At 39.6% G+C, this 26,320-nt stretch overlaps 1 protein-coding gene across 7 annotated transcripts in view; it reads right to left on the reverse strand.

Annotated features, from left to right (window-relative positions):
- Window positions 1-26,320, reverse strand: part of GAS2L3 (growth arrest specific 2 like 3) — a 37,899-nt gene extending 11,579 nt beyond the window's left edge. For 2 of the 7 annotated variants that reach the window (XR_008712962.1, XM_055576058.1), the window contains exons 1-6: window positions 25,218-26,317; window positions 24,098-24,235; window positions 11,484-11,585; window positions 10,907-10,954; window positions 4,636-4,804; window positions 3,142-3,257 (exon numbers count right to left, since the gene is read on the reverse strand). Coding sequence is in view for 6 of the 7 variants with exons in the window: in XM_055576058.1 (XP_055432033.1) it covers window positions 3,142-3,257; window positions 4,636-4,804; window positions 10,907-10,930 (309 nt within the window). In the remaining variant the exon portion in view is untranslated. Of the gene's footprint in view, window positions 1-3,141; window positions 3,258-4,635; window positions 4,805-10,906; window positions 10,955-11,483; window positions 11,586-24,097; window positions 24,236-25,217 lie in introns of all 7 variants that reach the window. The other 5 variants (XM_055576102.1, XM_055576077.1, XM_055576068.1 and 2 more) reach the window with 5 other exon arrangements.

The raw sequence follows: 26,320 nt of genomic DNA on the forward strand, positions 1-26,320 counted from the left end.
CTAGATGTTACTCCTTTCCCTATTTAGAACCAGTCCATTGTTCCACATCTAGTTCTAACTGTTGCTTCCTAGCTTGCATACAGATTTCTCAGAAGGCAGGTCAGGTGGTCTGGTATTCCATCTCTTTAAGAATTTTCCACAGTTTGTTGTGATCCACATAGTCAAAGGCTTTGGCACAGTCATTAAACCAAAAGTAGATGTTTTTCTGGAACCCTCTTGCCTTTTCCATGATCCAGCGGATGTTGGCAATTTGATCTCTGGTTCCTCCTCCTTTTCTAAATCCAGCTTGAACATCTGGAAGTTCATGGTTCACATACTGTTGAAGTCTGGCTTGGACAATTTTGAGCATTACTTTGCTAGTGTATGAAATGAGTGCAACTGTGCAGTAGTTTGAGCATTCTTTGGCATTTCCTTTCTTTGGGATTGGAATGAAAACTGACCTTTTCTGTCCTGTGGCCACTGCTGAGTTTTCCAAATTTGCTGGCATATTGAGTGCAGCACTTTCACAGCATCATCTTCCAGGATTTGAAATAGCTCAACTGGAATTCCATCACCTCCATTAGCTTTGTTCATTGTGATGGTTCCTAAGGCCCACTTGACTTCACATTCCAGGATGTCTGGCTCTAGGTGAGTGATCACCCATGGTGATTATCTGGGTCATGAAGATCTCTTTTGTATAGTTCTTCTGTGTATTCTTGCCACCTCTTCTCAATATCTTCTGCTTCTGTTAGATCCATACCATCTCTGTTCTTTATTGTGCCCATCTTTGCATGAAAAGTTCCCTTGGTATTTCTAATTTTCTTCAAGAGATTTCTAGTCTTTACCATTCTATTGTTTTCCTCTATTTCTTTGCATTGATCACTGAGGAAGTCTTATCTCTCCTTGCTATTTTTTGGAGCTCTGCATTCAAATGGGTATATCTTTCCTTTTCTCCTTTGCCTTTCGCTTCTCTTCTTTTCATAGCTGTGTGTAAGGCCTTCTCAGACAACCATTTTGCCTTGCTGCATTTCTTTTTCTTGGGGATGGTCTTAATCACTGCCTCTTGAACAATGTCATGAACCTCTGTCCATAGTTCTTCAGGCATTCTATCAGATCTAATGCCCTGAATCTATTTGTCACTTCCACTGTACAATCATAACGGATTTGATTCAGGTCATACCTGAATGGTCTAGTGGTTTTCCCTACTTTCTTCAATTTAAGTTTGAATTTGGCAATAAGGAGTTCATAAGGAGTTCATGATATGAGCCACAGTCAGCTACCAGTCTTGTTTTTGCTGACTGTATAGAGCTTCTCCATCTTTGGCTGCAAAGAATATAATCAATCTGATTTCGGTGTTGACCATCTGGTGATGTCCATGTGTAGAGTCCTCTCTTATGTTGTTGGAAGAGGTTGTTTGCCATGACTAGTGCATTCTCTTGGCAAACTCTATGAGTCTTTGCCCCTCTCATTCTCTGCTCCAGGGCCAAATTTTCCTGTTACTCCAGGTGTTTCTTGACTTCCTACTTTTGCATTACAGTCTCCTATAATGAAAAGGACATCTTTTTGGGTGTTAGTTCTAGAAGGTTTTAAGAATGACATGAGAGTTCCAAAGCACATCTTTATAGTACATCTCCTCAAACATAAATACAAACACAAAATTATTGCTGTTAAAGGTTTACAGACTGACAAATTTTTGCTTACTTCCTTATTTGCAGATTTACAAATACAGTTCTGAGTTTCTTGAGTACTTCACCAATGAAATAATAGCCCATTCTTAATTCAAGATCTTTGAAAATCGATGATCTAAGTTGTACAGAATCCTATGTTTTTATTTTTACTATCTGGACCAAATAATCCTGCTGAGGCTCAGCAGTTTTCAGTTTTGTCTTAAATTTTTACTTGAAATAAGAAATTCATGTATAAGGTTTTTTAAAATGCAGCAGGCATAGTAGGGTATGTCTTTTTGCCACCTCTACCCCTCAGTTCCTTCCACTCCCTGGAGATAACCATTATTACCAGTTCCTTATATTTCCTTCCTGTTGCTATTATTTTCCAGAGTTAAAATAACTTTCTGAGTTTTTCTAATTATATATGTATATAAAAAAATCAAACAACACTGCCAAATTCAAAGATGGTTAGTAGCAACTTAAATCTCATGCACATTTCAGTAAGACATCTCTGTACACAACCATATGTGTCCCTACATACTGCTGCATAAACACACTGTTCTGTAGTCTGATTTGTGTAAGCGCATATGCACACTTAATGACAGGTTGCAGGCATCCTTTAGGGTAAATAAAATAGTCATTTCTAATGAACAGATAATATTCTACTATTTAGGTACCATAATTAATTTTAAACAACTTCTTTACTGAAGAGCATTTAGGTTGTTCTTAAATTTTTTTTGCACAATAGTTCCTGTGAATTTGTGGTTATTTTTTTAGAATAAATTCCTGGAATTAGAATTATGTTACATAGCAAACAATATGCTTTATTTTCAATGTGATATATATTACCTATTTTCTCCCAGAAAGATGGTACTACTTTATATTTCTACCAGCACTAGGCTCATGCTTAGAACCCACACTCACAAACGTCACATGCCATGAATGAAAACATCCATATTTGATAAAAAGAGAGGAAACCTTATCTACTTCAAATCACAACCTCATGGTCAATGGAGGAAAACTGTCTAAGAAAAGTTTATTCATTCAACCAATACTTACAGAATTTACCACCAAGATAGTATATAAGGAATAAAAAGATGATGACGACGATAGCTCTTAACTGTGTGCCAGGAACCATCATAACCTCTTTTTTCATTTAACTCTTACAGTAATCCTATAAGGAAGGTACTGTTATTCTCAGGCGGAGCTAGCTATTGCATATTTACTATACACCAGGCACTAAGCTAACCACTATCTCTATACTATCTCATTTAATTTTGCTGACTCCTCGAAACTATATTCTATAAGGTAAATGTTAATATCTCCATTTTACAAGTGAGAATTTTTTTTCAGATGTTCAAAAATATTAAGTAAATTATCCAAGATTTACATATAATTGAGGTGGAAGTTTATAATCTTGTAGAAATAAAAAGTGTCCATAAACAAATCAATATGTACCAAAGTACAAAATCACTACTGTCAAACATTTTCTTACCACAGGTTCTTCAGAGTTGCATGTTTTCACCATGTTTTGAAGAACATCAATCAGTTGGCATAACAGCACTCCATTATCAAGTTCTTCCAATAGCCTTTCGGCCTTAACTTCAATACCTAAGAACATATTTCAAAGCTAAGATTCTTCCAGAAATGGTAAATTCAAACAATATGGCTAAAATTTAATTAAATGTAATCAGATTATAGCTGAAACACTAGACAAACACTAGATCAGACCCCAGGTATTCACTCTTAGACATTACAGTTAAAACAGCAGATAAGTGAATTATCTTTCAAATTAAGTGAAAGTTGAATGAAACAAAAATATCTGTGGTATAGAAGCACAGAAAAAATAAAATGACATCTACTTTATTTCATTTAAAAACATTGAAGTGTTTCATATTTCAATATTCACTGTTCAATAGTTTTGATTCACTGCACATTACAGCTGCATGCACAGGAAAGATTCTCCATAAGATGGACTTTGTTGCAATTTAAAAATGAAAGAGCAACATAACAAGCATTCAGGAAATACCAGCTTTTCACCTCTAAAATCCTCTTTTTGGAAGCATTATTACATAATAAACTTCAAAAAAATTATCCAAATCTTCAAACTGATATGAGATCTTTAGATTGAGTGTTTAGTATATGTTTAATTATCTTGAAAGACCATAGATGAGATGTATGTATACCTTTTCATGAAAACTTTGGAAGGCTACACAAAATTCTGTTATTTAAAAGAGATTTCCCCCACCCCCTGCCCCCGGGGGTAAAGTTCAGAGCACTCACACCATCTGAGTAAAGAAGTAAGATGCCATGTATTCCCCATCCCAACACTTCCTCCTAGCTTTCATATCCCCGTGCCCCTCAGAGCTTCAAAAACAGAAGTGAAGTCAAAGTTGCTCAGTTGTGTCCAGCTCTTTGCAACCCCATGGATGGTACAGTCCATGGAATTCTCCAAGCCAGAATACTGGAGTGGGTAGCCGTTCCCTTCTTCAGGAGATCTTCCCAACCTAGGGATCAAACTCAGGTCTCCCACATTACAGCTGGATTCTTCACCAGCTGAGCCACCAGGGAAACAGAAATCATTTTAATTACAGCAATATATTCCACCCAGAATCTCATGCTTTACACAAATTTAAGGAGGAAAAAAATCAATGAAATATAGACTCCCAAATTAGACCAATACACTTAAATTTTTTTTAATATTAAAAATGAAAACATTGATTATTCACAGCTTTTACCACTTGACCACTACTTGACCTCTACCATTAAGCCTCAAACTTGCTTACTATTCAAGCCCTGGGGGTCAGAGTGAACCAGAATGTCTTCTGTAAAACAGAATGTAAGTTTGGTGAAAATAAGGACATCAAATATTTCCTTCACTAGAGGATCCCCAACCTCTGGAACAATGATTCCTTGACAAAGAGTAAGATTCTCAACAAACATTTACTGGGTAAGACAACATAATTTTGAGTATCTTTGAAAGCCTTACCTAATAAACCATTTAACCAGATTGACAGGTCTTCTTGCATAGGCAACAGGGTGGCCTCATGCCTCACAGCTATCCACTCATCATACTGACAAACATCAGCCAAACCTGGCCCATGTCTGGGGGTCAGAGGACTCCGTGGACTTAGAGGCAGGTCTTCTCCAAACCACACCTAGAGAAAACATCAACCAATCGGTGCAACTGGTTAAAAGTCAGGATTCCAATGTTTATTTAAATAATGACTCATAGACTATATTTAATATACATGTATACAGAGCTGCAGCAACTCAGAGAAAGTTAACAAACTAGAAGCAAACTATTAGTCTAGATACTTGACTTATTTTCCATATTTAATTCTGTGACAAATGTAAGTGAATCTCTAACTAATGGATTCTACTGTCAAATCAAGGGGATAAAAGTTAACACATAATTATTTTTCTTTCACTTGTTAGCTGAGTAAGTTTAACAAGTTACCTGACCAGAGTCTCAGCATCTTGGTTGTAAAATGAGTTACTAATACATCTTTGTAGAATGTAGAAGACCTGAGTTTGATCCCTGGGTTGGGAAGATCCCCTGGAGAAGGGAAGTCTTGCCTGGAGAATTCTATGGACAGAGGAACCTGGCAGGCTGCAATCCATGGGGTCGTAAAGAATTGGACATGACTGAGCAACTAATACACTTGTGGGCCTAAGAATATTTGTTGAATAATGGACAAATAAATGAATGAGTGCACAGATGGCATTTTATAAACTTTAAATCCTAACAACAGTGTTATCTAAAAAACCTATATAATCTGGTCCATCACCTGCTATTGCAAGGCCCACAAGCTAAAAACGATTTTTACTTTTTAAAATGGTAGTTATATAAGCACCTACATAATAGCTTCAATTTTGCCTACCAACTCACAAAGTCAAAAATATTTACTAACTGGTCAACCCTGGTTTAAAATAAAAACTGACATAAACATGCTATCAAACCAACACTTGCAAATTTTGAAATACAATTAGATGTACTTTTAATATAGAATTATTGAGAGAAAAGACTGTGCTAAATTTCAATTGAGGAAAGGGTATCAGAGTCCAAGTGGTGAAGGAGTTCTCACAGGAGGGGAGAAACAGAGGATCAGAGCTTGAGTGAGGTGACAGGGTATCTACTACACATGGGTACAGCCCCAAGGGTCAGACCCCAGGCAAGGTAAGGAGGGTGTCCACTGGGGACAGTGGGGGAACGTCCCAGTGCAGGGTGTCAGAACCCAGCTGAGCTGAGAGGGGCATCAACTTAGGGAGAGGTGGCACTAACAGTGGGAGACATGAGGATTTATCAAGTTGGAGCCAGGTTTCTTCCTGCCAAAAAAGAGAGGTATAACTATGGACTGAGAGAAAATGAGAATGAACTCTATGGTGTACAAATGGAGTATCTTTTACCAGAAAGCAAAAGAAGGATGTACTTAATGAGTACTTAAAGAATGATCAGATCAGATCAGATCAGTCGCTCAGTCGTGTCCGACTCTTTGCGACCCCATGAATCGCAGCACGCCAGGCCTCATGCAAAAGGACCCAGAAGTCAACTTGAAGGGACTTCTGCTGGCTAAATTAAGAACAATTTGAGCATCAAAATAATGATGTAAGGGAATTATGACATACTGAACAAAATGGACAACTCTGAGTTCACACAGATACAAATAAATGAATAAACTGGAATTCTGATGAGGGATGAGATTTTCATATAGTTTCAAAGAACTTCCACAGAAATACTTATTACAAAGAAATAAAGAGTAATTTCACAGTTGAGAAACTTATCAGGCAGCAACTTAACTGAGTGACACAAGTGAATATGATCAATAATGGGACAAATCAAAATCGCATGCCACTTGATGGGATGTAGTGAGATGAAACAGCATCCCTCTGTGATATTCCTGCCAAGATGCATAACCTCAATCTAATCATGAGAAATATCAGGTAAAGCTAAATTGAGGGACATTCTACAAAATAATTGGTCTATAATATTCAAAAGTGTCAAGGTCATTAAAGCAAAGACTGAGATACTGCTCTGGACTGATAGAGAAGAAGGGACATGACAACTAAACGCAACATGTGATTCTGAACTGGATGCTATTGGACAACTGGCAATATTTGAAAATGGTCTGAATATTAGACGGCAGTACTGCACCAACTGCACCAAGTCAGTCAACATCCTGACTCTGATGAGTTCATGGTGGTTTTATAGCAGGAAGTCCTTGCACATGAGAAATATACTACTGAAGTTTGGAAGTAAGGGAGCACAAGATCTGCAACCTATTTTCAAATGGTTCAGCAAACAAATACTTCTGTTCTACACTTAACAATTAGTTGTAGGTCTGTGATTGCTTTTAAGTAAAAAATTTTTTAAGTTTTCTAAAAAAGAGGCATAAATGTAGGTAACATCAAGTGATCTAGTTCTTTCTTGATTTTTAAAAGCAGATAATTTCCTCCCTAAAATATATTAAACTCACTGAAGTTTATTTGAGGCAAGTCTTAACTATATCAAATTAAAAGCTATATCAACACCATTGTTAGTCTAGACAAACCTGGAGGAAAAGAGCCCATTCCAATCTGCTGTAGTAAGAAATCAACACATTTTTTAAAAATTCCAAACGCAAAGAAAGACAAGGAATATATACCACCAGAGGCAAGCAGAAGTAGCAAAACTTAGAAGTACCCAAAGAGAAAGAGAAACAAAATTATTTGAGGGGCAGTGGTTCAGGAAAATACATGAGGATCCTATAAAGTTTTAGGAAAAAGATTTTGTTTATTTCCCCAAATTCTTTTAGAATTATTTCAAAGGGAGTATAGCAGCAATTTAATATCTAAATCTTCCCTTCATAAGCACATCTTGTTTGTAATCCCAGGACTCAGTATAAGACCTAGCACATGATATGCAACCAAAAATATTAGCTGAAAAATTGAGGAATAGATACTAGCAAATGACTTTTTGCACCATCAAAATCAAGATGCATCTTACAATCAATGGTATTTTATGGTCAATACAATGTTATTTGTCATTTAACTGAGCTGACAAAAGTCAGAGAAGATGTGGATGTTTGTCAAGGAAAAATGGGTATTAGCTAGGAAGGTGGTCTCGAAAAAATCGTGTGCAAAAATGGAGAAGTTAAAAGTAACAAAAGTCATTCTAAATTTCTTGCCATACTAGGGAGACGAGTACTTGGATATTCCTATTATTGCAAACAGAAAACTATAAAAACCTGGGTTGATAAAAAGGAATGAATTTAAGTCAGTTGCAGTGAGGTGGGTAAACCTAGAGCCTCTTACACAGATGAAGTAAGTCAGAGAAAAACAAGTATCATATATTAATGCATATATATGGAATCTAGGGGAAAAAGATAGTGCTGATGAACCTAGCAGAGAACAGACCTATGGACACAGCCAGGGAAGGTGAGGGTGGGCTGAGCTGACAGCAGCACTGACATCTGTACACTATCACGTGTAAAACAGATGGTGGGGAGCTGCTGTATAGCACAGGGAGCCCAGCCTGGTGCTCTATGATGACCTAGAGGGGTGGGGTTGGTGGGGAGGAGAGGGAGACTTTAGAGGGAGGGGATATATATAATTATGACTGATTCACATTGTTGTACAGCAAAAACCAACACAACATTGTAAATCAATTGGCATATCAATGCTGCTAAAAGTCAGATGTTAACAACAAAGTCTGCATGTATAAAGATTGTCCTCAAACATGCTGAAAACTGTCATATTGCAAAGATTCCTAACCATAGGCCATCTACAGAAGAACTTGAATCAGTACACAACTTACTGATTTAACCTAACTGACATTTAGGCAAAAATTTAGGCCTCTGTACAAACAATCCTTTTCTGAGAGAGAGAGTTCATAGTTTTTGTCAGGTTTTCAAAAGGGACTGCTGCTGCTGCTGCTGCTGCTGCTAAGTCACTTCAGTCGTGTCCAACTCTGTGCGATCCCATAGACGGCAGCCCACCAGGCTCCGCCGACCCTGGGATTCTCCGGGCAAGAGTACTGGAGTGGGTTGCCATTTCCTTCTCCAATGCATGAAAGTGAAAAGTGAAAGTGAAGTCACTCAGTCGTGTTCGATTCTTAGCAACCCCATGGACCGCAGCCTACCAGGCTCCTCCGTCCATGGGATTATCCAGGCAAGAGTACTGGAGTGGGTTGCCATTGCCTTCTCCCAAAAGGGACTAGGACCCAAAAAAGATTAGGAGCTATAGTTCACTGATTTTTAGACTGTAAGTTTATTTACTAATCAGAACCATGGACATAAAAGGGGGCAAGGAAGACCTTCATGAATTAAGTGAATAAGAAACAAACTGAAAACAGCTGTCTACTGGGTGCCTCCTCTCTGCAAGGCGTTTAGGAATAATAAAGTCTAATCAGCAAGGAGGTGAAAATCCTAGGAAGTTCTCACATTCACCAGGGAAAGAAGCAAAAACTTCCATGAGGGATGCCAAGAGTACTCTTGAAAAAGAATCACTAGAGGTGGATCTGTGTAATCTAGATGAGAGAAAGGTTCATGGAACTACAAGAAAACACTGTGAAAAAAAAAATTCATCAAGAAAGTATTAATGGCCAGTAGGATGGAAATGAGAAAAATATGGTCAATGTGCAATGATAAAAAGCACTCAATAAGGAAGAAAACATAATCAACATGAAATTGATGACATGCAGAGACCTGGTTAAAAACAGACAGATGTAAATACTCAGATAAAAATGGTTTTTAGAAATAAGAAGTTCTGAACATACTCAATGTGGATTAGAGAGGACCCAAATAGGAAAAATAAGACCTTTTGGGAGACTGCCATGAACTGCCAAGTCCCAAAGGGAAGTGAAGGTGGCTCATTCGTGTCTGACTCTGTGACCCCATGGACTATACATTCCATGGAATTCTCCAGGCTAGAATACTGGAGTGGGAGCCTTTCCCTTCTCCAGGAGATCTTCCCAACCCAAGAATCTCCCGCATTGCAGGCAGATTCTTTACCAGCTGAGCCACAAGGGAAGCCCAAGAATACTGGAGTGGGTAGCCTATCCCTTCTCCAGGGGATCTTCCTGACCTAGGAATCGAACTAGGGTCTCCTGCATTGCAGGTGGATTCTTTACCAACTGAGCTATCAGGGAAGCCCAAAAGGAAAACACTATGAAAGTGTTTACTAGCAGAGTTGGAAGACAGAGCTGCACAGCACAGGAGGAGAGAAAGCAACAACATAGCCTGAGTTGTTCTTAACCATTTGATAAATTATCTTCTCTAGGCTATCACCCACTGTTATCTTGATGTCGTCTTTCTTAATTAAAAAAAAAAAAAAAGACTCTCATGACACAGGTATAATCTCCAGTTTTACATTTGGGTAATTTTGTTGTACCAATGATACAACCAAACTTCCTAAGTGCCTACTATGTAACACACTCCAGGACACATCTTGCTCATGATATCTCACTGATTCCTCACAACTACCTAAAAAATAAGTGCTATTATCCTCACCTTAGAGGCAAGCAAGTGGGAACTCAGAGAGGTAAAATAACTTGCCAGGACCTCACAGAGTGGCAGAACTAAAATCAGACATGGAATCTGATTTATGCTACAATTCTCACTTTCCAAGGCAAACTTTATTATCAGTTGCTTGCATCTTTCTAAGTAGACCTTCCAGGCAGTTTTAAGTTAAAATTCAGTCATGTTCTATGTATATCAAAAGAAAGAAAACTTTAAAGGATATAAGAATAAGTACTAACTCTGGAAATCATTCAAATTCAAATGCAAGATGATTCTGGTTTGTCTCATTATTTCCATCTTGCTTCTCCTCACCAAAAAACTAACTAAAAAAATCCACACTTTAAATTTTAAGTTTTAATACCATGTTACTTACAGGCATTAAAGGACACATGTACAATTATCTAAAATTAAAATTTTTTCATTTGTTTTCATTGAAAGCTCTTTTAACTACAAACACATCCTAAATTCTAATGAGAAGAAAATCACAAAATATTCTAATTCTTTTCCTGCGATAGTATAATTAAGATGAACTCACCAATCCTAAAGGTATTTTTGATTCTTATAAATATGCAGTATAAATGAATGCTTAAAATTAAAGTCTTTTTAGAACTAGAAAGTAAAAATAGAATATTTCTGTTATTAAATTTGATGCTTAAAAAACTAGTACAATAAAAAAAATTGTGATAACTCTACTAATTATTGCAATCTTGTTACATTGATCTCATTAATTCAAATACATATTTTCCCAAGGAAACCACTTACTTGAATTGCAGGCAGCATGGTCATCTATACTGAAATGACACTGCTGTTCTGAAAATAAAACAAAACATTAATATTAACACAATGGTAGCTTTTCCATTCCCCCAAACCCTCAACTTATAAGGAATCTGCTTTATTCTATTCGAGGGAAAACCTAATACTTTTTCTTCTATTTGGAGTTATTTGATGATAGGAGAATTCAATCATACTCCTAGTTTCTTCATAAAAGTACTCCTCATTTGAAAAAGGAAAACCTGAAACACTTTAATATGTAGTTTCTGGCACTAATATCAAAGAAACTCTTAAAGCATCTGACTAGTAAAATAAAATTAACAATAAAACTTAGTTTTAAATGAAAAATGCCCCAGAATTTCTCCCTGTGAAGACACTGTAAGTATAATACAAACATCACAATGACTGATACTGAAAGTATCTTTCATCTGATCTTTACAAAGAGATCATGTAAGTTTATCTAAACTTTGTATAAATTCACAAGAGGCTAAACCATAAGGCTCTTCTACCATACGATAAGGTAAAAAAGAAAAAATATCAATTTTGACTATGAAACAACACTCAATACCTTTCTATAATAATTTTTCATAAGTTATTTTCTCCACGAGGTGTTAAAGCCAAAAACCCAAAAGGAACAGGAATTCAAACTCTAAAGTACTATTCTTGAAACCTACAAGAAAAAAATACAACTTTAATTAAGTTAGATTAATACAATTCTTTAATATATTTTCAGAGGAAAAAAAGAGTTTGAAAACATTCAGAATAATATAGACCATATAAAACCTAGAATTTTTAGATTGCTGAGAGCAGCATAATATACCGGTCTATTGTTTAATTGTAAACCACCATTAAAACATTCTTAGAAAAAAACAGGAAATGGCTTATGGCTATAATGTTATCCATTTCCCAGGAAAAGTGACTTTCTTCCCCTAAGTCATACCAAACATACCTCAGGCACGGTGACCACTACACATTCCACTTTCCTCTCAGGAACACTTCTGGTACCAAAGCTGAAATGGAGCTAAACCTATCTGAAAAGTCTGATGTTACACATCACGTTGGTTTTGTAAGAAGTCAAAGAACAGCAGAATGTTCCTGATATCATTTTTCCTCCTCTCTACCCTAGCAAAAGGCCAAAGTACAATTGAGCATTACTAATGAGCTTGTTATGCTTCCCACGAGCTAATTCAGTGGGGAATACATTTTCCTTTAGCATAAATAATCCTTTGTCCCTAACAAAGATCCACAGTAAGAAGCTTCCGAGACCATTTTTAAAAAATGCAGCAGAGAAGCTGCTCCTATTAAAATAAGGAGTCCCACATAATCAGACAAGAGCTTGAACAGTTGGAACTGCCAACCCCAAACAAAAGAAGGCTTAAATTATAAGGCGTGTGCAAATCAAGAACAGTGACACAGTCACAAAGAAGCTATCACAAGAATGTTCAGCAGTTGCACTTTTTACGGAAAATTCAACAAAATTAGTTTTATGAAAGAAATGAAGAATTTGTGCACAACCTTCAGTCACTGAACTTTAGCAGAGTCTATTTAAATATAATATATATACACGTACATATATATATTTTCTCACATCATCCTTATCTCATAGAACTACTTTAAAGATGACAAAAGGACGACCATCTGGATTACCTTTTAAAAGTAGTTATTTAATAAATGTTACTCAGATAAGATATAACACATCTTCATATGTGGAAAACTATCATGTACACAAATATATGCTCTTACTGGAAAACATTTATTAGTTGATGAGACTCTATCAGTGAATCATCAATTAACTCCAGAGTATTCACTGTGTTCCAGATACTAAGAGCCAGTGATTTGATATTTTCGAGCCATTCTCTTTCTAAGCCATTTTTGTCTCAAGCATATAATCCCAAAGCAGCTTCTTGTCTACTGCTAGCCCAGTCCCTAACCTGCATCACAACTGCAATTCTTGCTTCTTACTCAGCTTATTACCTACTTTCCTCTTATCTATCTTTCCCTAAAAGTCTCAGTCTCTACATTTTTTTCCCACATAAACTAATTACACTGAATCAGCAACTCTTCCACTTTGGAGCTGCATCTTAATTAGCAACTTACTGGTCTTTTTGGTTTCTGTTTTTTGTCTGTCTTTTTGGAGAAGACTATTTTAATTCTGTGCCCTCTTGAGGAAGTCTTTTCCTTTAGATCTGGAGCGGGTGGTGGGGGGTGGCGGTGGGAAGGTCTCATGTGACCAAGTCCAGACCATTTGCTAATGCGAGTCTTCAACAAGGCAAACCACAAGTGAGGAATACCATGCTCAATTTTTTAAATCTGGAGAAAATGTTAGAAGCACATAATAAGCTCATCTACCTGAAACTTGAACTGAATTTGGACCTAGTCCACTTCGCCCATGGGGTCACAAAAGAGTTGGACATGACTTACTGACTGAACAACAACCCTCAGAAATAGTTTCAGCCATGAGATCCTTAAGATTATTTATGGTAAGGCTCTTTATACCAATTTGACTTCAGATCATGATGGGAATTAAAAAAAAAAAAAAAAAATGCCAGCCTGTGGAGCTGCTCCTTTGTTCCACAGCTGTAGGCTCCGAAACCGAGTATATTTTAATTCCTAATCACACTATATTAATAAAATATGGTGGGGAGAGTGCAGGTGGCATGGCTCAGTCCTGGAACAAAACAGGAGCCGATTTGTAAAATAATGGCCAAAAAGCAAAGAAATAAAGTAAGGTTCCTCAGAAAAATAACATTAACTGCCACTGCAACACACCGATAGCACCCAGCTGACAGATAACTGCCAAGACACATAAGCTGCAGGGATATGATAAATGCCCAGGTTGGCACAGTGGTCACTGCTGAGGAGGGAAGGAAGGTGAGATTGGGATGGAATGCACAGAGGCAACTGTACCAACAAGATTCTCATTCAGGAGAAGTGGTGAGGACACAAGTGTTCTTACATTACTTTGTACTCCCTTCTGTGTGTCAAAAAACATTTCATCATTTTTAATGCTTCATTTGGAAAAATAGTTGAAGAAAATATCCTGATTTGTTCAGGGGAATAAAAAAACTATCTTCTCAGCTTTAAAATTCTGAGTTAAATATTTCTTAGTTGCCTAGAAGAGAAAATAGAAATGCTATATTCATACCATCCGCTTCATGGATCACAGCCTTGTCGTAGTGAAGGGGCTTGCGTAACTCAACGAAACTATGAGCCATACCGTGCAAGGCCACCCAAGACAGACGGGTCATAGTGCAGAGTTCTGACAAACCGTGGTACTCTGAAGGAGGAAATGGTAACCCACTTCAGTATTCTTGCCATGAGAACCTCACAAACAGTATAAAAAGACAAAAAGGTATGACACCAAAAGATGAGGCCCTCAGGTTGGAGGGTGTCCAATATACTACTGGGGAATACCAGAGGGCAATTACTAATAGCTCCAGAAAGAATGAAGTGGTTGGGCCAAGTGGAAACAATGCTCAGTTTATATGCATTATATGCTCATTTTATGCTCAGTGGATATGCCTGGTGGTGAAAGTAAAGTCTGATATGGTAAAGAACAATACTGCACAGGAACATGGAAAGTTAGGTCCATGATACAAGGTAAATTGGATGTGGTCAAACACGAAATGGCAAGACTAAACATTTACATCTCAGGAATCAGTGAACTATTAGACAGGAATGGGCAAATTTAATTCTGATGACCATTATATCTACTATTGTGGGCAAGAATCCCTTAGAAGAAATGGATTAGTCCTCATAGTCAATAAAAGAGTCCAAAATGCAGTACTTGGGTGCAACCTCAAAAATAACAGAATGATCTCAGTTCACTTTCAAGGCAAACCATTCAACATCACAGTAATCCAAGTCTATGCTTCAACCACTGATGCTGAAGAAGCTAACATTGATTGGTTCTATGAAGACTATAAAACCTTTTAGAACTAACACCAAAAAAGATGTCCTTTTCATCATAGCGGATTGGAATGCAAAAGTAGGAAGTCAAGAGGTACACAGAATAACAGGCAAATTTTGGTTTTCCAATGAAGCAAGACAAAGGCTAACAGTTTTGTCAAGAGAGCACACTGGTCATAGCAAACACCCTTTTCCAACAACACAAGAGAAGACTCTATATATTGACATCACCAGATGGTCAACACCAAAATCAGACTGACTGTATTTTTTGCAGCTGAAGATGGAGAAGTTCTATACAGTCAGGAAAAAAAAAAAAGACCTGGAGTGGACTGTGGCTCAGAACATGAGCTTCTTATTGCAAAACTCAGGCTTAAACTGAACAAAGTAGGGAAAACCACTAGATCATTCAGGTATGACTTAAATTAAATCCATTATGATTATACAGGGAAAGCGACAAATAGATTCAAGGGATTAGATCTGGTAGACAGAGTGCCTGAAGACCTATGGACAGAGGTTCATTACATTGTACAGAAGGTGGTGACCAAAACTATCCCCGAGAAAAAGAAATGCAAGGAGGCAAAGTGGTTGTCTGAGGAGGCTTTACAAATAGCTGAGGAAAGAAGAGAAACTAAAGGCAAGGGCAAAAGGGAAATATAAATCCAGGTGAATGCAAAGTTCCAGAGAACAGCAAGGAAACATTAAAAAAAAAAGCCTACATAAATCAACAATTCAAAACAGAGGAAAACAATAGAATGGGAAAGACTAGAAATCTCAACAAAACTGGACATATCAAGGGAACATTTCATGGAAAGATGGGCACAATAAAGGGCAGAAACAGTAAGGACCTAATAGAAGCAAAAGAGATAAGAAGAGGTGGCAAGAATACACAGAAGAACTACACAAAAAAGGTCTTAATGCCCAAATAACCACGATGGTGTGGTCACTCACCTAGAGCCAGACATCCTGGAATATGAAGTCAAGTGGGCCTTAGGAAGCATTACTATGAATAAAGTTAGTGGAGGTGACAATTCCAGCTGAGCTATTTCAAATCCTAAAAGATAATGCTGTTGAAGTGCTACACTCAATATGCCAGCAAATTTTGAAAACTCAGCAGTGGCCACAGGATTGGAAAAGGTCAGTTTTCATTCCAATCCCAAAGAAGGGCAATGCCAAAGAATGTTCCAACTACAATTGTGCTCATTTCACATGCTAGCAAGGTTATGCTCAAAATCCCTCATACTAGAGGCTTCAGCAGTATGTGAACTGAGAACTTGGAGATGTACAAGCTGAGTTCCAAAGAGGCAGAGGAACCAGAGATCAAATTGCCAACATTTTTTTTAATCATGGGAGAAGCAAAGGAATCTCAGAAAAACATCTACTTCTGCTTCATTAACTACACTAAAGCCTTTGACCATGCACAACAAGAGATGGGAGTACCAGACTACCTTACCTGTCTCCTGAGAAATCTGTATATGGGTCAAGAAGCAACAGTTAGAACTGGACATGGAACGACTAGCTCAAAACTGGGAAAGGAGTACAACAAAGCTGTATGTTGTCACCCTGCTTATTTAATCTATATGCAGAGTATATCATGTGAAATGCCAGGCTGGATAAACCACAAGCTAGAATCAAGATTGCTGGGTGGAATAACAACAACCTCAGACATACAGATGATACTACTCTAATAGCAGAAAGTGAAGAGGAACTAAAGAACCTTTTGATGAGGGTAAAGGAAGAGGGTGAAAAAGTTGACTTGAAACACAACACTAAAAAAAACTAAGGTCATGGCATCTGGTCACACTGCTTCATGGCAAATAGGGGAAAAAGTGGAAACAGTGACAGATTTTATTTTCTTGAGCTCCAAAATCACTGTAGGTGGAGACTGCAGCCATGAAATTAAAAGACACTTGCTCCTTGGAAGGAAAACTATGACAAACGTAGAGAGTGTATTAAAAAGCAGAGACATCACTTTGCCGACAAAGGTCCATATAGTCAAAGCTGCACAGTTTTTACAGTCATGTATGGATGTGAGACGGAGGAGGCAATGGCACCCCACTCCAGTACTCTTGCCTGGAAAATCCCATGGATGGAGGAGCCTGGTAGGCTGCAGTCCATGGGGTCGCTAGGAGTCGGACACGACTGAGCGACTTCACTTTCACTTTTCACTCTCATGCATTGGAGAAGGAAATGGCAACCCACTCCAGTGTTCTTGCCTGGAGAATCCCAGGGACGGGGGAGCCTGGTGGGCTGCCGTCTCTGGGGTCGCACAGGGTCGGACACGACTGAAGCAACTTAGCAGCAGCAGCATGGATGTGAGAGCTGGACCAAAGAGAAGGCTAGGCGCCAGAGAATTGATGCTTTTGAATTGTGGCGCTGGAGAAGATTTTGAGAGTCCCTTGGACAGCAAGGAGATCAAACCAGTCAATCCTAAAGGAAATCAACCCTGAATATTCATTGTAAGGACTAATGCTGAAGCTGAAGCTCCAATATTTTGACCACCTGATGAGAAGAGCCAACACATTGGAAAAGACCCTGATGCTATGGAAGACTGAAGGCAAAAGGAGAAGGGATCCTTTTGGAGAAGGCAGAGGATAAGATGGTTAGATAGCACCACTAACTCAATGGACATGAATCTGAGCAAACTCCAAGATAGTAGAGGACAGCGGAGCCTTGCGTTCTGCAGTTCATAGGGTCGCATTGAGTCAGATAGGACTTAGCGACTGAACAACAAATCCATACAGAACACAGTTCATGTTTTTTAATGTATAAAATAAGTCACCATAAAGGCACCATTGGGGTAGTAGAAAGTAGCAGATCCATCTGGTTTGAATTTCAGATGATCTTGGGATAGTTAGTTAGCTTCCCTGGTGGCTCAGACAGTAAAGTGTCTGCCTGCAATGTGGGAGACCTGGGTTCAATCCCTGGGTTGGGAAGATCCCCTGGAGAAGAAAATGGTAACCCACTCCCGGACTCTTGTCTGGAAAATCCCATGGATAGAGGAGCCTGGTAGGGCTACCGTCCATGGGGTGGCAAAGAGTCGGACACGACCGAGTAACTTCACTTTCTTTTTTACTTTAGGGTAGTTAACTTCTCTGAATCCATGATCTCATTTGTAAATGGGATACCACCACCTCCCTTGTCTGCTTCATGTAAAGATTAAATGAGGTGATACAAATAAAGTACCTGACACATACTGACACTTAACAAGTGAGTTGTTGTGATGATACCATGATGATACATAATTATAGTGCACTTAACATAATTCATCAAATTAAAAAGAGATAAAATACTGAGAAATCCATAAAACATTTACAACATATTGTAATACAGTTATAAACGAATGACTCTTTGTGAGCCCATGGACTATATACAGTCTATGGAACTTTCCAGGCCAGAATACTGGAGTGGGTAGTCTTCCTCTTCTCCAGGGGATCATTCCAACCCAGGGATCGAACCCAGGTCTCCCGCGTTGCAGGCAGATTCTTTACCAGCTGAGCCACAAGGGAAGCCCATAAATGAACATTAAAAACTCTAAAAGACCAACAACTTAATTGGGAGTATACTCAAATATGGATTTGTGACCTACAAGTCTATTGCTAGAATAAGTCTTCCGGTGTGTCACAAAGAGGCTCTTTGCTCCACTCAAGCTGTCTCCTCAGCATCCTCTCTACCAGTTTTGCTCATTTCTGTGGCTCTATCACAGTTCAGACTACATGTTCATCCAAGCATGGCCATTCCTTCATTTACCCAAGTATTTACTCACACCCTTTATTAAACTAGGCACCCCAGGCAAGAGACGCAGTGATGCTCGCATGGAGCCACTACATTCGTTTGTGTACGTTAGTGAATACACAGATGAATATACAATGTTAAATCATGATAATTGCTTTGGAGGAAAGAACAGAGAGAGAACAGCAGAGGCCTACTTTAAAGACTCAGACTGAGTGATATAGTAATGGTTTTGCCAGAGGAAAAACACGAACTTGAAGAATGGTGGGAATCAGCCAGGGAGAGAGAAGAGGAAAAGTTCTATGCATAGAGAATACTTTTTACAAAGACTCTGAACAGAGAGCATTTGGTGCATTCTGAGGACTGAAAGAAGCCAGTATGACTGAAGCGTGGAGCATGTGTGCCTTCGGATAGAACTGCAAAGTTAGGCAGTAGCCCCACCACACAAAGCCAAGTTGAGGAAATTGGATTTTATTCTAAGTGCAGTAGGAAGCCATGGAAGAGTTTTAACCAAAGGAAAGACATAATGTAATTCATAGTTTTACCAGATCTCCTGCAGCGGGGCGGGAGACATGGGAGCAAAACAGTGACAGGTTTAACAGAGAAAAGGGGGAAGGAAACAGAAGGACAGGTGGGTAGAGATGTGGGAAAAAGAATCAGTGGCTTCAGTGAGAGAAGGAGAAACAGAGAGGAGTGGTGGGAGAGCAAAGGACACTGAGCAGGAGTGTCCTTGCACATAGGAGATGAGATGGAGAACAGCCTGGAAGGGGAAGAGGAGTGGACCCACCGCAGCAGTTCAGCGACAAATGATGGTGACTGAGGAGGGACACTGGTAACGTCTCAACCAGAGAGAAGTGGACGGATCCGACATTTATTTTGGAGTTAAGAATCAAGACTTGATAATGGTTAGAGATAGAGGGTGAAGGCAAAGGATGTCAGCGCAGAGTGAATTGTCAGGAACGACTCCAGGTTTTCTGGTTTAAGCAACTGAGCAAATAGATGATGGCAATGTTTAGAGAGATGAGGATGATAGGCATCTGAACAGACTGAAGCAGGGAACCCAGCAGAGATGGCAAAAGCGCTGTGTTTTGGTCATGTTTAATTTGAGAAGCCTTTAAAGACATTCAAGCCAAAATGTCATTTTGGCAGTTGGAAATCTAGAGCTAAGAAGAAAGTTTGGGAGGAGACAGAAATTGTCAGCAATCCTTGGGAGATATAGCCGCTAGAAAGAGTGAGACCTTTCTGGAGAAAAAAATGGAGAAAACAGTGATTAGGGCCAGAACAAGTCCTGAGAAAATCCAACATTTAAACAGGAGAAAAAGAGTCAACAGGAGGGACAGTCCTCATCTAGATTATTCCAGGTTTACAACTCTTCTGATTTACCTTCTCCCAGGAGCCCTTCCTGATTGGCCTAAATTAATTCTGCTTATATCTGTAGCTCTTGAATTCACCTAGCATTTCTCCCAATTCCTTATTTATATAGTGTTTTATACTCCAGTTCTTGCCTGGAGAATTCCATGGACAGAATTAAGTCCATAGGGTCGCAACTTGGTCAAGCAATGTACAGAAATAATGAAGAAATAGTATATACTTAATTCTGTCCATGGAATTCTCCAGGCAAGAACTGGAGTTGGTAGCCATTTCCTTCTCCAGGGGAATCTTCCAGACCTCTGGGGATTGAACCTGGGTCTCCTGTACTGTAGGCAGATTCTTTACCATGTAAGCCGCCAGGGAAGCAAGTCTATTACAGGATTGCTACTGGAAGTAGTGTTGAGAGAAGTATTCAAGCTGAAAGTTTAGGAAAACACTTGCAGTGGAAGATGGATGTGTGAACATCTCTAGGAAAAACCAGATAGGTAAAATGTGGTGCAAGTCTTGGAAGCTGACACACAGCAAACAAGTATCTAACAGGAAACTTTTGGGGGTATTATTTATTATTTTTCATTTTTGTTTATTATGGGACCTGAACTGATAAATAATCTTGCCTCCCATCACACATGTCCAAGGAGAAATATGTGAAGTAGTTACTAGTCAAGGTACCAGCAGGTCAAGTGAGCTACCTGACATAAAATCACTGGGGAAAAAAAAAAAAAAAAAGACTAAATCTGGTGTACATTTAGCAGAGGATCCAAATGAACAGGACAGAAGAGCTGTGCCAACAGGCAAGGGCTCTGAGGTCAATATACTACTCAGGAGTTCATATGGCTGTCCTACTGGATAAGTACATTTTTATTACATCTTTTAAATAAACTCCATTTGCAGCAGACAGGATAATGAACCCCAAAGACATCATTGTAATAACCCCCAAACATGTGAATATACTGTTTTCATGAGCAAAATGGACCCTGCTGATTGAGTAAATTAAGGGCCTAAGAAAATGGGAGGTTTTCCTGGTGAGCCCATTATAATAACAAAAATTCTTATAAGTGGGAGGCAGAAAGGTCAGAGCCAGAGAAGGGGATATGAGAATAGAGGTGGAGAAAGATTGTCACACTGCTGGCTTTGAGAGGAAGGAGCCAAGAAATGTTTAAAAAGAAAAAACTTAAAATCAGTTTGCCTTTATATATGACAGACTAAAAAAATCAATGGAAAACATGAAAGTGAAAAGTGAAGTCGCTCAGTCTTGTCTGACCCTTCGCAATCCCATGGACTGTCACCTGCCAGACCCCTCCATCCATGGAATTTTCCAGGCAAGAATACTGGAGTGGGTTGCCATCTCCTTTTCCAGGGGATCTTCCCTACCCAGGGATCGAACCCAGGTCTCCCATATTGCAGGCATACGTATACAATGGAAAACATGCATATACACTAACATCAGTTCAGCTCAGTTCAGTTGCTCAGTCGTGTCTGACTCTTTGCGACTCCATGAATCATAGCATGCCAGGCCTCCCTGTCCATCACCAACTCCCGGAGTTCACCCAGACTCACGTCCATCGAGTCAGTGATGCCATCCAGCCATCTCATCCTCTGTTGTCCCCTTCTCCTCCTGCCCCCAATCCCTCCCAGAATCAGGGTCTTTTCCAATGAGTCAACACTTCACATGAGGTGGCCAAAGTACTGGAGTTTCAGCTTTAGCATCATTCCTTCCAAAGAAATCCCAGGGCTGATCTCCTTCAGAATGGACTGGGTGGATCTCCTTGCAGTCCAAGGGACTCTCAAGAGTCTTCTCCAACATCACAGTTCAAAAGCATCAATTCTTCGGTGCTCAGCCTTCTTCACAGTCCAACTCTCACATCCATACATGACCACAGGAAAAACCATAGCCTTGACTAGACGAACCTTTGTTGGCAAAGTAATATCTCTGCTTTTGAATATGCTATCTAGGTTGGTCATAACTTTCCTTCCAAGGAGTAAGTGTCTTTTAATTTCATGGCTGCAGTCACCATCTGCAGTGATTTTGGAGCCCAAAAAAATAAACTCTGACACTGTTTCCAGATAAAGAAATGTAAAACAACATTAAATGTCTATTAACAGGAAACCTCTAAAATAACATACAGGACATTCATACAGTGGATTCATTTGGCCACTTGAAAGAATAATAACTGTTTGTATTGATATGAAAAGATGTCCATTATATGTCATGCAACCAAAAGCAATCTGCAGGACAGTACTTAATTATGTTACTCTGGTCACAGTGTTTTCTAAACTGTGTGAGGGTGAGAGAAAAAAATTCCTGAACAAAGTTAAGTAATTTTTTTCAACAGCCAATTTTATTTTGGCAATCAAAAACATTAACAAGTCATCCATCAAAGGAAAACAAAAGTCACAATATTTAAAATTCTATGTAAAGTGAGCCCTTCACCATAGCTTATACTTTCTTACAGAAAAGTTTGTTTTTGTGAGAGGAGGCAGAAATCTCTACCAGTCAGCACTTCAGCAATATCTAATATATGACTGATGGTCATAATATTGTAAAAGACCCTTTCAGCAGTAAAAATGAAACTACATTTAGTGTATCTGCTACATTTCATTACATTTTAGTTCTTTGAAAATTGATAATTCATTGACAAGACACATAGCAACTTTCTGTTAAAACCCCTATTTTGTAACAATGCAATAATATGAGAAAACTTTTTGAGTTTTTAGAAGGAGAAACACTGAAGAGATAACAATTATAATTATTGGCTGCAGCTTGTAAACATTACTTCTGAGGCATTTCTCTACAGTAGTTACATTTCAATTAAAACAGGGAAATTCAAAGTGAGACAAGTGACTGACAGACTCAAGTTTCCTATTCTCTCAAATCTATGTACACTTCAAGTTTCATTAAGAATTTAAAAAATAACAAAGTAGAGGGAGAAACAAATAATAGGAAGAAAGTAAAACACACACACACAGAAATACAGCCAGTTTACAGTATGTATGCATTAACCTTAACCCCTTACTTTCCTCACAACAGTCAGCTTGAAAAACAATTACTGAAATAACTAATCTCCAAACTTAAATTGAAATTGACAGAGAAAAAAACAAAAAGAGTGCTGCTTAATAAAAAGTACAGTAAATACGCAAAAACTGAATGGGAAAATATAAATTAGGAAACATTACTTTTAAACCGACCAAGTCTCCAAACGTCATTGGACTCATTTTGTTTTTTAGTAATAGCAGTATACTGTGGACATTATTCCTTTATCACACACTTTGATTCACCATCACAAAGTACTTACCACTATTTTTTAATGAAGTAGTCAAAATGAACTGAAACCCATGGGAAAAATGAACCTGGGCCATACAAACAACTTTGTGCAAAGAAGCTTAATTCTGGGTATATAAATGCAAGAGTAGTGTGATTAAAAAAAGAGGCTGGATATTGGAATGAGACAGTCTAGACTGAATTCTGGGTGAACCTCAGTAGCTTAATTTCTTTCTCTGGGCTTCAGTTTCCTCATCTATAAAATGGAGAAAACACCAATGACACTGCAGGATTACTAACAGGTTTAACAATATATAAGTAAAGCATCTAGAACAGGACCTGATACATGCTAGGTAATAATGCAATTGATAAACAGTTGTTGTCCTTGTTGTTCAGTCCCTCAGTCATGTCCATCTCTTTGCGACCCCATGAACTGCAGCCAGCCAGGCCTCCCTGTCCTTCACTGTCTCCCTAAGTTTACTCAAACTCACGTCCACTGAGTCAGTGATGCCATCCAACCACCTCATACTGATAAACAGTAATGAGTACCTTAGCTGTACAAACTTAATCAATGAATGATAAATATTAATACCACTACCTCTGGTACTGCCTTCACCTTTTGCTCCTCTCTGCCCAGCAGCACAGAAATAATGCTAGTTATGTGTCAGGTAATGTACTAAACTAGTTACATGGATTATTTCATTTGATCTTCACAAACGTCACAGCAATAAGGTAGCAACTACTTAATATTAACCTTTGTTTACACGTTACGAAATATAGACTTAGAAAGATTAAATAACTTGCCTAAGGTCACACACATAGTAAAGTGTGACTTCACAGCCCCCACACTTAGAAACACATAAAAAGAAACATTACTTATAATTCATTAAAGTGGAAATAGCAGACACACCTACCACGTAAAGTCCGTTGGTTTTTAATGAGGTTTTGAAACAGATGAGTCAGACAGACACGTATCAGGATCTACACCAGACGACTACCACCAGTTTCCACTTCTTCATTCAAAACCATTCCTATCTCCTCCTAAAGGGAATCTGAGGTGGCGAGAATGCCAATTCCTAATTATTTAAGTGCCAACTGAGGAGATCGGACAGTTCACAACATGCTTATCTTCTGAGAGAGTAGGTATTAACACTCTTCACACAAACGAAGCTAAACCCAAACTCTGACCTAGACAGGGCCGGCAAAGAAACATTTCTTCACTTAATAAGAACTGACCAGCTTTTCTAACAGATGTTCCACGAAGCACTCTAAATCAGAAAGACTCAATCCTGCGGTTCGAAGAGATTAGTTAGGAACCAGGAGCGACTGAATGGCAAGCACAGGCTCCAAAATCTTCCTTCGACTTCCAAGGCAATCTACAAACCTCCCCGCAACGCAGCCCTTCAAACCGAAACGTGCGGGTGGGAAAAGCAGCGCTCACAGCCTTGAGGTACGTCCCCTCTTTCCGTTCATTTCGGCGACATGACCCTTGCGTGGACCGGAGGGAACAAACAGATAACTTTTCCCTCTGCCGGATGGCCAAATAACTATCTGCAATTTCCCTTCCAAGGTCAGTGACTACATCAGTTCTTCCCAGGGGTGACACCGAGGAATTAAGTGACCCTATATGAGCTAGGTGCTTGGAAACAAAGGTACCTCTGGAGAGGCTAAATTTCAGACTCTTATCTCTTCCTGGATTCTAAAGCAGAGCGGCAACGAGTGATTACCTCGTCTCTCGCTTAGCACACCTGCCGCCCCAGCACACCTGTGGCCCCTGCACCAAACCTGGGTGGGCAGGAGAAGGCAGGGACTTGCTTCATCTTGACGGCCCCAGGGACCAATCAGCGCACGCGACTCCCGGAGTGGACCAATCGCACATCAACTTGAATCCCGCAGCTCGGAGCCCCTACTTAATCAACCCTTTGAGTGGGCTGAGCGCGAGGCCTCTTCCAATGCCAGTTGAGGCACCGCAGCCCCAAGAAGGCACGTAAGAGTTCGCGAGGAAAAGAGAACGGCAAACAAAGAAGTACTCACCCGCACAGGCGCAGGACGGTCACTTCTCCTTGCTGGGCAACATCTCGCTCAATCTGTGCCTGGCCGGCACGCCCCTACCCAACCGCCGCCGCGGCTGCCTCAGGCTCAGGGTTCGCCGCGGCCCGTTTTGAAGGAACCAATCGCCGCGGCCTGTTTCGAAGGAGGCGGAGAGGGGCCGTGGCTGGAGGCCCCGCCCCGCCTCCAGGCTTCTAGGGAGCACGAGACCTGCGTGCGTCCGGATCAAGGGACTAGTGTCTTTCCTCTGCCTAGGGTCACACAAGTCTGTCGGCAAAGTCGCTCTTCTCACAGAAAATGGCCTGGTCACAGGGCACATCCTTTCATCTGGTCCCTCAGCGACAACAATAAACCGTATTTGTCCAGATTAGCAGGAGAGGTGAATCAGTCTCTTCTCGAAGCAACCTGGAGTGTTGCTCAGAGTTGCCCGAGTTTTATCCTGATCTGTTAAGAACCCCTCCCAGTCCTAAATCCGATATTTCACTGTATTGAGGGCGCTGTCGTTTCCGGATACAAACTGTCATCCTTGTGAGGGGTTGGGGAGAGGGAGAGAAACCCTGCAGTTCCAGGCCACAACTGAAAGCAGAAAGAGGATGTTGGCTGTTCCTTCGGGAAACACCAGAGTAGGGCGTGGGGGAGGGGAGGGAGAAGGATTTGACCGCAACACAATGAGAGATAGGAGGGTTGAGGTAAAGTGGAGACTGGTCTTGAATGTAATAAAAGATAGGTCTCTGATCACTAAGCGTGGCTTGTTGCTGCTGCTGCTGCTGCTAAGTCGCTTAATATGGGATAAAGTCAGAGCCGAAAGCCTGGAAGGCCAGGCCCTTTCTCTCAGCTTTATTTTGTCAAATTATGTCGCCTTTCTGGGTCTCAGTTTCCCATCTGTAAAGAGTGGAATTGACCAGGAATGATGCTCTTTAGCTGGAGAAGGAAATGGCATCCCACTCCAGTATTCTTGCCTGGAGGATCCTGTGGACAGAGGAGCCTGGTGGGCTGCTGTCCATGGGGTCACAGAGTCAGACACGACTGAAGCGACTTAGCATGCATGCGTGCATTGGAGAAGGAAATGGCAACCCACTCCAGTATTC

Source organism: Bubalus kerabau, chromosome 1, assembly GCF_029407905.1.
Source record: "Bubalus kerabau isolate K-KA32 ecotype Philippines breed swamp buffalo chromosome 1, PCC_UOA_SB_1v2, whole genome shotgun sequence".
Classification (NCBI taxonomy): domain Eukaryota; kingdom Metazoa; phylum Chordata; class Mammalia; order Artiodactyla; family Bovidae; genus Bubalus; species Bubalus kerabau.